Consider the following 14,279-nt stretch of genomic DNA (forward strand, 5'->3'; position numbering starts at 1 on the left):
GTGATTACAATATTTTAACTTTTTTATTAATTAGGCCACCGTGTAATTTTGGCATAGAATAATTTTTTTAATAATTTTTTTGAATTACCAAATCTTTTACTGGCACCGTGGTGGATCAGGTCGGCAGAATTCATCTTTTACGTGCCTGCACTGATACCACCACGGGCGTCATAATGATTTTAAAAATGAAGACGGTTGCTCAAGCCGGCTGCTCAAGCCGGAATGTCTTTTGCAAAAATATCCACTTGTATTTCTAATAGAAAAACGGAGGTAGTTTTTTTTTGTTGCCCTTGCAGGCAGACGAGTATACCCATCTGATGGTGAGTGCTTACATTCGCCCATGGATTTAAGAATGCCAGGGGCAGAGCCAAGCTGCTGCCTACCGTAAAGTTTGTTAATGTCTCTTGAATAACGTCTTAGACAATTGTTTACAAGAGTTTGACTTATACGCAATAGTAAACCAACAATTTGAACATTAAGTAAATAGTAGTTTGCGCCGATATATATGTATTTTTCATTTCCTCCTCCTTGCGTCGATAATCCTTGCGTCGATAATCAGATAATCAGAGGGTCGTGGCCTCCTCTAATAACTTTCTTCTGCATTTTCTTGCGCCATTCCTGCCTGTCTTTGGCTGTGTGGATAGCAACGTGGACTGAGGAATTGAGTGGAGGGTATTTGGTCCGACCAGCGCATTGGATTTCTGCCTCTGGGCCTTCTTCCATTTAATACCAATAAATTCACTGTAACTATTTTACACATTTTTTTATGTCTACAGTCGATAGATTTTGATAAGGGCTGGTGATTGAAACTTAAGCGAACGTTCTTCTATTCAAGAGTTGTATTATATGGAAATCTCGAAACGCCGAAAAATGACCTCAAAATGGCGTCTCTTCCTACACCAATGCACGTGATTTATCACTGTCCTCGTGTAGCGTAACGTAATTTTTTGATCTTTTAGTTGTCCAGTAGTGTAATTAAAGTTTGGATGAAGCTAATTGATATGTAGCTGCAACACTAGAAACAATTATAAAGACGTTTGCATATAAAAAAAGAAACAGTTTGCTATGTTTCAGAAACTATTTCATTGTTAAGCATTTCTCCAACAAAAATAGTATGTGTGTTTTAAAACATAAATATTGAAGATATGTCTGTATCTATAAAGGGTTCAAAAACATTTTGAGATGTAACAAGATGCTGTTGCCGTGTGAATAAATAATACTTTGATGCTATCGCGCCTTTACGAGCTTACAAAAGGGTTGCGTAGTAGCGAATTCCATCGGTTTGAAGTAATTGCCATATTAATAGATATAAATTGTAGCATAAAAAGATGTGTAGTTGACTGGTGTCTTGCTTATGAGAACTTGGAGAGCAATATGATTAACCCAAGAGCATGTACGAAGCATATACACGTTGATCTATTTTGTATCGCGGTCTTGAAGGCTGACGGCATAGTACACCATATTGCGTTTTATGTAGAGATAAGTGTTTGACCATGAACAATTTTTTTTCGTTAATTGCCTGTGTTGTTGTACATCGTTTTTGTTAAATAAACAATATCACTCGACATTCAGACATTTACTGGTGGTAGGACTTCTTGTGAGTCCGCACGGGTAGGTACCACTACCCTGCCTATTTCTGCCGTGAAGCAGTAATGCGTTTCGGTTTGAAGGGTGGGGCATCCGTTGTAACTATACTTGAGACCTTAGAACTTATTCTCAAGGTGGGTGGCGCATTTACGTTATAGATGAGCTCCAGTAACCACTTAACACCAGGTGGGCTGTGAGCTCGTCCACCCATCAGAGCAATAAAAAAAAAGACTGTTGTCGATTTTGCGTATATACTATGAAACAGATTGATTTTACAATTTATTGATCATTTCTTAATTAAATAATTTATTGTAAATATCACCTGCTTTGTTTGTGTTTTACTTATTTTAAATTCTACTAAAATTCCACACAAAAACTTAAATAATTTGATCACACACACACACACCATGTGTTTTATATTTTCAGTTATATTTTAATTTCTTGGAAGAATTCTATCGACAGGAAAAAAATTAACGTAAAAATTGAAAAAGAAAGATATCGGAAAAGCCTTTGTTTCTTAACACATAATGCACGGCGTCTCCAACTTTTCAATTTAATTTCAATAAAGTCAGCACCAAGACTCGGAATAAAATATAGCGCTTTTCACACTTTTAATCATGATAAAATATAAAACGGTGAATATTCCCGGCGAACACCTATATTAAGTTTTCCGGAGCGAGGAAAGTTTAAGGTCTTTTTTCATGGAGACATTGTGCAATATGGCTCACGTCCGCGAAGTTCAGGGGTGACCCGGTCAAAAGAGCCGAAAGAATGTAGAACTTCGCCATTCAACCCTCATCTTCCACAATGTGAGTTACTGTTACGAGAACGTGCGGAATTTATTACTTCCCCCAGATAATAATAATTTAGTAATTTCATAGCGACCCGAAATTTTTTTCACGAATTCCCGTTTGTTCCTAGTAGACCGGCCATAAATGGATCGTTACGTAACTATGATTCCGAAATATTTTCCTGTTGTTTCATTGGCTCCAATAAATGAGATTCCGAAGATTGTGTTTGATCATTACATTTGATTTTATTGTTATCAATATAGAATTCACACTTTTTCGATATGTTGGAACAATGTTTTATATTTTATAAGTAACGAATTCAGTTTATTATATTTACTATTTATTATAAATAAGAAAAGGAGCATACAAAAAAAAACAATCTAATATTCCATATACTCTCAAATAGTCCGCCTAATTAATTGACAGTGATATTGTACCATTACGCCGAGTAAACATAGGCACAGTTTATTTTTAGTGATAATATCAACTACTTACGATGCAATACCTGTCATACTTGGATTCATTCCATTATTAAATTTTAGGGGACAGTAAGAGAAAACAGTTCTTTACCACTGCGTAACCAGAACATAGTTATTATCGCTTCCTTGGTCTAGTAGCACTTGACCACAAGGTACAATTCTCAGCCGGCCTCAGTATCTTTGATAACGATATGTGCTTTTTGAGGTATAGTTCTATTTTTTTATATCACATGAGTGAGTTTAGGCATACCTTATGAGTTGATGGTTGAGTGAGGACCAATCAATTTATTTCAATGTTTAGTTTTTATTCACATCGTTGTCTTGAATTGTTCGAGAAACCGATAAGCCCCTTCTTTCAAAGGGTTCGTTTACGTTTTTAACTGAAGCTTGCCTTATTAGTATATTATTGATTTTTGTATCTTTGTATTCTATTCAATCTTTGGATTGTGATTTTTGGCATTTCATTTAATGGCGCACTTAGACATAAAAAAAATGAGAAGATCTACTAATTGCATTTCAAATTATTTCTATAAAATATCTAAAGGATAACTCAGATTCAATCATAGAATCGTAAATCAAATTATCTACAATTTTTTTTTATTACGAGTAGTGTAGTTGGAATGAGCTTACTATCCACCTGATCTAAGATAAGGTGGTTCAGTTGCCTGCCGTAACCGACCTTGAGATCTGAAGACGAGGTCTCCATTGTATACGGGTAGGCTTACAAAATATGCCTTACCTCCACTAAATACCGACTTACGAAGGCAGTAGTTTTATTGCCCATACTTCGGTGACTCACTTAGTCGCCATTGACGACATCCCCGGCGAGGAACGGGATGGTGGTATTCTAATACAGAATCACATAGGTTACTTTAAAATTCACTTTTTTTACCTACCTATGCTAGTAACTTCGAGAAGTTGTATTAGCTTCACCGAGCTCAGGGGGCTCAGTCTGTCGAATTTACTAACAGCCCTAGCAAGAGCAATGCTTCCCTGAATCTACCACCGGATTGGAATCGCGACCCACTGAGAAGATCCGGCGTGAAACTCAGTGGGCTGTGTCAAATTCGACGAGAACGGTGACCTATGTTTGGAATGCCAATAGCAGATCGGGAGGATTCGAAGTGACGTGTTTTACAATGCACTAACCAACTAGTAGTAACTGATGCATCAAAGTTAATGCTACTTAGGCCATTAATTTACTTTATAAAACTTTTAAAAATATTGTGATTTAACGGACTGATACACTTTTTTCTAATTTAGGAAATTCTTAGCCTAATTCTTTTGTTTCTGTTCCGTATTATATACTTATGTTACGTTATAAATTCATTACAAATTTTGAAGAACAAAGTTAAACTGCTCAATAGCGACAGGCTTTTAACCCGTTTTATTAAATTACATATAATATTTAAAGTCACTAACGCATGTTTAATAAGAATTTACGTAACTCAATATCCACAAGAAAGTATTGAAGAAGGACTCACAATTATATGTGACGGTTTTTTCTATTTATGTAATATAAATCCAGGATTCTAAGCAATTGTAGTAACCGTGCGTGGAATCAAATCATTTATGTACAGTTGGGATTATGCAAGAGGCTAACCAATACTGACCGCTGCATAACTAGACATTGATTTAACAGCGTCCGTTGGTTCTGCCACATGTTCCCTATGATCCGATTATCGGAGCATATCTTGTTAGATGCTCACGTGAACTAAGATGACGTAATCTTGTTATGGATTTTCGTGTTTATCAATTGATTTAAACATCTAAAGTGCTTAAATGATATCTAATTGTTAAAAGGTTATTTCTTGTGCACTTTTCATTTTTTAAATGTAATTTTATATAAGAATATAATATAAGAATTGACACAAAATATCCCGAAGGTCGATGTTTTGGGTTAATTTAAGTACGAACATGATCAGGGTATTTCAAGCCAACGGCTGTAATCCATAAAATCATATTTTGCTACTTTATCAAGAAGTCCTTTTAAGTTAGATCTAGTTGAACTTTATTATGATCTGAATGAGCAAACTTCGTGAGTATTGATCGAATTTTTCGTTTATTTTCAAGCAGTTTTATTTTTGCAACAGTCAACTTAATGTAATAAATTCCGCCGACATCATTAATGGAGGTATAAATATTTAAAAAAAATTACTTTTGAAATACTTTTTCCAAAGATTCCGAGAAATAAATCTAAATTATTTACACAATGACATCAGATTCAGATATATCGTTTTCTTGTTAAATAACATTCTTAACTGAATAATATTCAAATGATCAAACGAAGCCTGTAATTTTAAAGAATGAGATTTTCTTCTTTTCTCTTTTGAAACCTATAACTATCTTATTTTAGTACAATGGTGAGAGGACGTCTATAACTGGATAGTAGTAATAATAAGTAAGATAACTTGGAGTTTAAGGATATTACTGTCAATTACTTCAAACACTGCAATGCAGCTCTCAGAACGCTCTTACAGTAATTAAGCTAAGCATTCTAGCTTAGCTGCTCAAGTAATTTTAGCCTTGGAACAGAGTAGGTATTTGCTCTAATCGGTGATACTTTTTTCCCGATCAAACAAATTCATTATGTTCGTTAAAATGTGTGATATTGTATTTAAATTTAAAACACAAAAAATGTACATCACTCCGAAAAAAGATTAAATTATAAGACAGTTAAAAATTAATAAACCGTTTAGAGGTACAAATAAAATTGAATTAATTTTTAATGTCTGAAACAGAAGTTTATTCATGTGACATTAAAAACACAAGTAATGAATTCTATAACGTTAAACAAAACGACAGCTAAACATTAGCAGCTCTTTGCTTATTTTATATAATATAATCCAGAATTTTCTTTCTGAAAAAAAAAAAAAAAACGTGGTTGTTTGTTTTAAAAACCTTACACGTTCGAAATACGTCCTTTGAGCATAATTCCAGTACATCATTATCAGTTTCGTGTTTTCACAGCGTTAATTCAGTTAATACTAATTTGGTACCGGTTAATTTGTATGTGAAAATAAATTACAAACTTTTATTATACCTTGTAATCAATGTCCGTTAGCCTGAATTTAATCAGAGGGAATCGATGATTGCGCGAACTAATTTAGAACGGTTAATACATGCCGACGGTTCTACCTATGTTATTGTGTGATTGGAAGACGCTATAATTACGCCTAAGGGAATATTAGTCTTATTAGAGGGTTGTTTTACTGTACGCGGACTGAAAGCAGTAAAATAATTAATAGGGACTTCCGAAGCGTGGTTTTCAATATTTAATTGAAAATTATAATAAACTAGCTGACCCGGCATACTTCGTAGTGCCACAATCGATAAATAAAAGACCTAAACTTTTGTATTAAATAAACCAAACAAAAGGAATCCGTACGACGGGGGACACATAAAAGAAAAAACTAAATTGTTATTTTTATTTACCTTTTATACCTTCTCTGGACTTTCACAAATAATTCAAGACCAATATTAGCCAAATCGGTCCAGCCGTTCTCGAGTTTTAGCGAGACTAACTAACAGCAATTAATTTTTATATATATAGATATTAATTCTTTATTTAGACTTTCAAGGTACGAATTATTTTAAAACGTTTGAAATAATACTCTTTACACAGTCTTATAAGAATTCGTTTCGTCAAATACAGTCAATTTAAAACCACTTTTACGGTTTCATCTAATCTCATAATAAACTCGAAATTAAACCGCTGAAATTGTTTAATTCATGTCTACGACTTGCAAAAGTTGGAATTAGCAATACAACAGCAATTTTCATGTTTTCATTGAGTTTTTAGTATTAATGTATTTCATATGGTATATGAATTATTTTTTATTGGAGAATAGAGATGAATCGACAATTCAGATAAGAATACAAAAAAAAACTGAAATACATATAATATAATATACAGAACTAAAAAATAGTTTCAAATTTTAGCGAAATAATTCAATTTTACATTCAGAGTTTATGTTTAATGTTTTTTCAAGTATCTTATTTCTAAATACTGTTTTTAGCTACAATATTTTTGAAAGTGCTATAATACTGATGGTGATCTGATTAACCAAGTTTTACCGGTGATGTGGCGCATTGTGAGGTCGCACAGATAGGTATCACTCGTGCCCCGTCTTAAGGATGGGATAGACGTCATGTAAAAAAAGTTGAAATGTCGACCTTATGTCTCAAAGTGTGTGGCACAGATTTACACTAGTAGATCTGCAATTTAATTGTCCGTGTACCCAACTACAGCAATGAAACAACAATAACTAGTCCCAATTTTGGGTATTTTTCCAAACAAAAACCTATTGACATAAAATCCCTATTCAAAAGTAAAAATTGTTTAACCTTGTACCGCAATCCATTAGTGTCCATACCTGTAACGTAACCGATCTGTTTTTATCGAACACCCTAATAGTGTTTTAATGTAAGGCAATAAAGTCCGATTTCCATAAAATTACAATATACATAGTAACTAAAGTACTAATTGTGTTTTAATGATCTGACGGTGGAAAATCGTTTTTTTACGTACGATGCGTCCATTACTTATATTACTACATAGCATCAGCAATTTCTTTTATGGTGGGTATTCATTTTATAATTCTGTATTTTGGGTCAAATTTGTTGATGCATTGAAGCGTCCATGGGTTGATGGGTAAGGCAACCGACGCCGTGTAGTGTTGCGACAATGCCGGTTTTGAAATCCCACACTTAGTCTACTGAGTTTCTCGCCAGATCTTCTCAGTGGGTTGCGATTCCGATCCAGTGGTCGATTCTGCGAAGCACTGCTCTTGCTAGGGCTAGTGTTAGTAAACTCGCTTAGGTCGAACTCGTAAACTCTTAGGCTATCATTTTTTTTTACTGCCTTATCAGCGAATAGATATGGGAAAAAACTTCAAATCCGGTAAGCGGGTACAAAGTATTCTAAACGTGTTTACGAATGGTTTCCACTATGAAAGCCTGACGTACTGTATAAATCGAATCTATTGAATTTAATAAATTTGTCATATACTTTAGGTCGAGTGTGTTATCTTCGCTTCAACCAACCTGCCTGTTTGCTATGAAGCTACGCTGCGTTGCGGTTTGAAGAGTGGGACAGTCTATGATGCAATTGCGACCCTAAGTCTCAAAGTGGGTGGCGACATTTTCGTTGTGATGTCTATGAGCTTCGATATCCACCTAATATATTACTAGATGGTCTCCGAGGGGACGTCACATTCTTTTTCTGCTATAGGATAACGATACAACTGAGATTTTAACATTTTGTCTCAAAGATCGCCTGGTATTCCTATCCTAAAACTTGTAATAAGCGTGACGAGTTGAATCCCTCGAGTTTAATACCCATCCCTTATCTTCCTTGTTTTCCAAAGTAATGAAGTGGGATGTTAATATTCAGGTCCTAAAATGGTTCGAGGTTTGTTAGCTCATCAGCTACTATCAGCACGGCTTCTATTTTGGTCGATCTGGTAGCGGTCTCATCAGAAGACTGAAGAACTGAACAAGGGCAAGCTATGAGTATTTATATTGCGTTCGACAAGGTCAAATGGGGCATTTTTATCGTAATTACTGGGATATGGAATCCTACTTCGATTCAGAAAATGAGTGTTTAGATGATGATGATGATGATGATGATGATGATGATGATGATGATGATGATAGTTGTTGGGATGATCGGTGCACTAACATGGTGGTTTGTAGCTCCTGGTCCTGTACCATGACCATTAGCAATGGCGTTTCACAAAGCTCAATATTCTCCCTCACGTTTTTATATTATTTGTCAATGACATCATATTGATAACATGATGCGGATGACAATGCGAAAGATGTCTGACATATTGGCCACCAAAACTTGTGATCAAAGTAGAGAATTCTTCGAATGATGTGGTTTGAATTTAGTTCATTTGAAATCATTCACAATAAAGATTTCGACATTTACTGCAAATAAGTATCCGTTTGTCATAGCGATGCTAATCTAAGGGCAACTTTTCAAACTTCCAAGAGTTTTGTGATTCTTGAGGTTCATGTTTGAAGTTGTATTTATTATTAGAGTGATCGATAGAGTTAAGCCAAGTTGTCATGAAAAATGTTGAAGGTCCTGAATAAAGTAAACAGGTACTTTACGCCTGGAAGTCGTCGTGGCTTAAAATATGTGTGTACTTGTACCAAGAGATACGACTATACTAGTATTCATGTACAACAGGCAACTACCAAGGAAAGAACCATGAGGAACAATTTGACATGATCATATGGGAGCAGATTCCTCCGTACTATCTAGATTTTAGATAGGAATATTCTAAAACTTCTGTCTTCTATCATTGTCTTCATCCAGAGTGCGTTATTATTATGTTATCACTACATAATACTTTACTATTAAAACAGAATTATAACAATTTATGTATTAAATATAAAAAGAAACACGACAGCCCTGACAAAATATTTAAATTAAAAAGTCTAATTCAGCGTCTTCTAAGGAATTTTAATGAACCGATAATATATCCAAATTTATTCAAGCATCTCAAATCCACGGTTAAGTACAGAAAAACATACATTATGAGTCCGAAAAATATTGAACATATTTTTTGGGTATTGCTGTAAATGTAATTGACGATGACAAAAGTCATGAAAAAAGAGTCATAATATAAAATGATCACAATGTGTTTTCACGAGGCGTTTTCCCGGTGCCTATTTCATTACAACACGGTCTTGTAAATTTTGTATGATATGCCATTCTTTAATAATTCATGGCCGTCTTTTCTTCTGAGCGGAGGAGACTCGTTGCGGGCACATTGTTAATTATGAAAGTCGACCATTTCCCAAGGAACCTTGATTTTAAAGAGCGGCTAACGACTTAAAGAAGCGCGACATTTATATTTTATTAAGATTCACTTTTCAAAAGAAAACTTTGGTAAAGGAAAAAAAAAAAGCGAAAATATTTTGCAACGACAGGGCAACTCGGTACTCGGTAAAATAAACATCAATCATTTATTACAGTTACAACATGACATTTTTATTTATTTATATGGGAATTACCACTAAATTCTCCGTCGAATATAAATAAACAGGTATACAGTCCTTGGCAATTTGATTGTTGAATTATTCATGATGTCTCACACGAGGCCACCTGAGCGAGGCTTGAGGGTGGCAGAGGACTCTCCGAATACAATTCGTATCGGAGCTCGGGAGCGAGCGCAATGAAATGGGCAACCAGACATTGACTCATGTAAGAATACAAATAAAAAGATGTGTGGTGTCGTAGGACACCGGATAGGAACGAAGTTCCTTATTATAAAAATATTAATTTTAAATTCTATTCGAGGTATAAAGAAAATAAAACTGGAGGTTTCGCAACAACCCACGGTCATTCGGTAACGTGCGAACGTATTTTGGTCATATTGTGGTACATTTCATTCACGGTTGCTTGCATAAGAGTTAGTGTATTGCGCAAACGAACGCTCTGAGATCGTGGTAAAAAAATATGTTATTTTTTGTACGTTATTACAAAGTCAAGTCGTACACTGTGTGCATTACTAAAAAAATCTTACGTTACGGACGTTTTTTACCGGTTAGGGTACCCCTTCGCATCGCCCCATAAGGAACTTCCTTCCAAAAAATCTAAGCTTGTTTCGAGGCCTTTGGCATAATTATGATTGAGCAAAAGCTCGTTTGAAGAAGGTTTTGAAATGAAATCGTTTTGTAGAACGAGGCATGCACTTTGACATCAAGCTACATAAATGTCAAACGTTGACAATTTTGATTTGTTTGCCGGTGATCTGATGTGTCATCTATTTGTTTATCGTGAAACAGTTTTTGGAAAGTTGTTAAAATGGCTACAGTTCAAGACTTTTTACCGTCACAGGATGATTTCTATGCTGAGCTGCAAGAACGGGCAAATTTAGCGGAGTCACATCGCAGAACGAGATTTTTAGCTGTAGTGTTGTTACAAAGAATGGCGCGAGGTTACTTAATTAGAAAGCATATTGCTTGGCTGTCAAAGAATGCGGTAACAATTCAATGTGCCTATAGAGTTCATGTCGCTCGAAAAGCCTATAGAATTGCTTTAAGAATGGCTGTGAGACAAAAGCACTGCAGATATTATGACCACGCCGCAAGAATTATACAGGTAAAGTTTGACTCTCAAAATTTAATTTGAAAGCACCGACTAATATCAGTCTCCAACAGTACTCTTGCTTATTTAATTAGCAAGAGGATATGAAATGGTTGCATTGTGCTAAATAATAAGATTTATAATTAAATATTGTTCTAGGCGTTATGGCGTGGTCACTATTCCCGGAAAACAAAGTTCTGTTACAAGTCTTATAGAAGGTGGTTGGCAACTGTTGCAATAAGAGGTGAGAGGCGAGCAGCCGAGGCCGCTGAATTCGGAATACGCAGTCGAGCTGATGATTTAAGGATATTAGAAGAAGAAGCCCGGCAATGGCTTGCTTTTGTAGTTTTTAAACTACATCACTTACTAAGGACATACGTATGTGCAGGTGTATACTCTGAACCAGTAACGACAGAACTATCAGAGTTTGAGAAACTCCTCAAATCTATTCATTACACTGAATACATGAAGAGATTGAAGCGAAAATATGACGAGTTCGTGAGAAAATACCGGCCGAGGTTTTCCAATAAAAGGCTATTTCCTATAATAGGGGACGGCGCCGACTACTGGTATTTATCTTTACCAGAAATGTACGAGCTCACTGCGCCTATACCTAAGGAAGAGAACACGAGACATATTACGACACATCATGGAAAAATACACAAAGAGCCCTTCATGTGGAAAAAAGTTAAGCCTCAAATACAGATAGAAGGTAGAGGTCCGTATACGCCATCGAGATCAGCAACAACACCATCACCTCCCCCACCAGCTCCGTCTCTCAGATCATCAAGAGGTGGCACCATGATGCGAGATCCTAGGTTTCATCTGTACTTCAAGCACTACACACCGCAGCCATCAATTTTCGATTACGTTGATTTTCATGTAAACGTCTTATTAAGTAGGAAATGCTCTATCGAAAACATAAATCAAGAGTAGCTTACAAAGATGAAACGCGGTGTGTTTCTAATAAAAGCATTTATTTTATATTGTCGGGCTTAATAAAATGAGAGTGGTCTGCTGGTGTATTCTAGGATTTTTATATGGGGCGGGTATTATTTCTTTCTTTATTTTTCTTGCTCGGAAATCCGTAATCAGGCTGCTAAGTTTGGAAGGGTCGTCCGGATGTTTCGAAACGCGGGCCTTTTGTTGTTTCGCTTTTGTTGTTGTGAATTTTACACTTGTAATTTATTTCAGGAAACGCCTTGGTGAGAAAGAAATTACGTTAAACTCTCCAAGGAAAATGTGTTTTGTAAATTAACGTTTTGTTTGTGTACCGTTTGAGGTTGGGCGTATTTACATTAATTTGATGGGACCGAATCAATCAATGCCTTTGAGAATGGAACGCGTTCTACCATTTTGTGGTTTAAGTCTAATTTGTATATTGACTTCTGTTGTGTCGAGCCAAAAATAAACACCGAAGAAATAAAAAAAAGGATATAAAAAAACTAAAATGATATTTAATGATATTAGAATTACTGTCCTTAATTAGTCTTTAGTTCACCTTCAACTGAATTGACATCCTTAGCAGTGTTGAGTGATAAATTTAAGCTTTATAAATTTTACTAGTAAAGTTTTTATTGTCTTTAGCTTGCAGATGCGTAAGAGGCCCATCTGGTTTTGTAATAATCCAATTTATTCAAGATATGCCTTAATAAAGCCTGTTCATCTATTAGTTTATCGGTAGCTACTAAAAGCCGATAACTGCTACTTAGTCATGAAGTGATTTGTCTTACGTAATAGAAAAAAAAGCATCTGTTTTATTTTCTAACGTTATAGAGCAAGTTATGGATGTTAATAAAACAATGTTGTATAAGCGCTCCGTACAATTGTTACGGCGTTGTACGTCTTCAAACTCATTTGTCTGACAACGCCCGTTTGACTCGGCAAATTTATTAGGGTCAGAATAATGCAGGTTGTGGGTTTCTGAACCGACTCCTTATTGCACAGGCCGTCTTAAGGCGGGTACCCATTTGTTAGACGTATAATGGTTGACCCACTTTACTTATGTGCTACCAGACTGCGAGAACGGGTGTGATTTGCGCATCGCCATGCCACACACAATAGGTTATAAATTGAATTCATCAAAAGCAAAAACATTAACTTATTCTAATGAAACTACTCAAAACTCAGTCACGATTGATACAGATGGTTCAAGGTCGACATCTCGTAGAAGGTCGGTCACGGAATCCAATCTTCATTTCTTATGTGTTTTTTTGGAGTTTTCATCAAACCCGTAACTGTCAGGCCCTCTCGTTCTAAGGGTGTTCAGAACATGAATAATGTATAGGGTAAATTTGCAAGTGTTTCAATTTACACCCGCCGACACTCCACGCCCGTTGATACGCACCGGAGTAGTTGAAGTGTGAAAAAGAAAACAACGAGTAGTGGCAACCCGACAGGTGTAGGGTTAGAGGCCTTTCATGGAGAGGAATAATTACTTTTACCTACTTAAACCTCAGCGAGGTGAGTTAGGTATACGTTCAATTTGAGTTTATTATGTCACATTATATTAAAATTAATTTTGTCGTTTTGTTTTTATTGCCTTAATAGGAAAATTAGCAGACCCCCTTTTGATGTTAAGTGGTGAGTGGTAATTTACAGTTCACCTAGTGTTAAGCGGTTACTGAAGCCCATAGACACAGACACTAATTACGAGAAGCGCTCGGAAAGGAAATGTAATGTCAATGATCCTACTAGCGATAGATACAGAGAAAGGGGAAGGTGATAGTGGTAGCTTTAATCGACCGGGATTAATTGACTAAGTATTCTGCTAAATATTACTGAGATATCAGAAAAAATATTATGTTAGATCATCCGGCATGATCAAAACTTTTTATTTTTCTTTGCATTACTCAAGTGTATTTAGCATACATCTCGATTCAATCTAACAATTACAGTAGGCTCCTTGCCTATAAGTCGTTTACGCAAACTTTTTTCTGGGATAAACTTGTAAAGTTCTACCCGTATTTGTCCGAAAACATGTGAGCCAAAAGTTATGTTAAGGTTCGACTAAAATTTGGGCAAAACAATGGCCGAAGTTATGTGACGTGACCGAGGGCAAGTCTGTGAAATTCTTCCTTTTGAACTCGGAGCGCGGAGAAAACATTTTTTTTAGCGTATTTTTATGTTTTTACACCCATAATGAGAACTACTTTTGTGGTTTAATTTCGCCCTTCTTATTGTCATTATATTATCTCGGTCGTTTTGAAAACTTTACACTTTTCTTTGTCATGGACGACTACGGCGTAGATAATACACTTAATATTTGAGGACTACGGTGTTATTCGTAGACATTTCAATATTGTACTAACCATAGTC

General features: G+C 35.6%; 2 protein-coding genes across 2 annotated transcripts in view; both read left to right on the forward strand.

The window, feature by feature from the left end:
• Positions 1–14,279, forward strand: part of LOC101740012 (semaphorin-2A) — a 430,077-nt gene that overhangs the window by 89,752 nt on the left and 326,046 nt on the right. The window lies entirely within an intron of this gene.
• On the forward strand, positions 10,611–13,486 carry LOC110385598 (spermatogenesis-associated protein 17). Its single transcript, XM_021349435.3, has 2 exons — positions 10,611–10,976; positions 11,121–13,486. Exons 1-2 carry the CDS (start codon positions 10,680–10,682, stop codon positions 11,895–11,897), a joined length of 1,074 nt encoding a protein of 357 aa, XP_021205110.2. The 5' UTR covers positions 10,611–10,679; the 3' UTR covers positions 11,898–13,486.

The sequence above is a fragment of the Bombyx mori genome, chromosome 18 (assembly GCF_030269925.1).
Source record: "Bombyx mori chromosome 18, ASM3026992v2".
NCBI classification, from domain to species: domain Eukaryota; kingdom Metazoa; phylum Arthropoda; class Insecta; order Lepidoptera; family Bombycidae; genus Bombyx; species Bombyx mori.

Coding starts and splice junctions, on each gene's coding strand:
- LOC110385598 (XM_021349435.3), top strand. CDS start 10,680: ATGGCTACAGTTCAAGACTTTTTACCGTCACAGGATGATTTCTATGCT. Junction 10,977..11,120: donor ACGCCGCAAGAATTATACAG/GTAAAGTTTGAC, acceptor ATATTGTTCTAG/GCGTTATGGCGTGGTCACTA.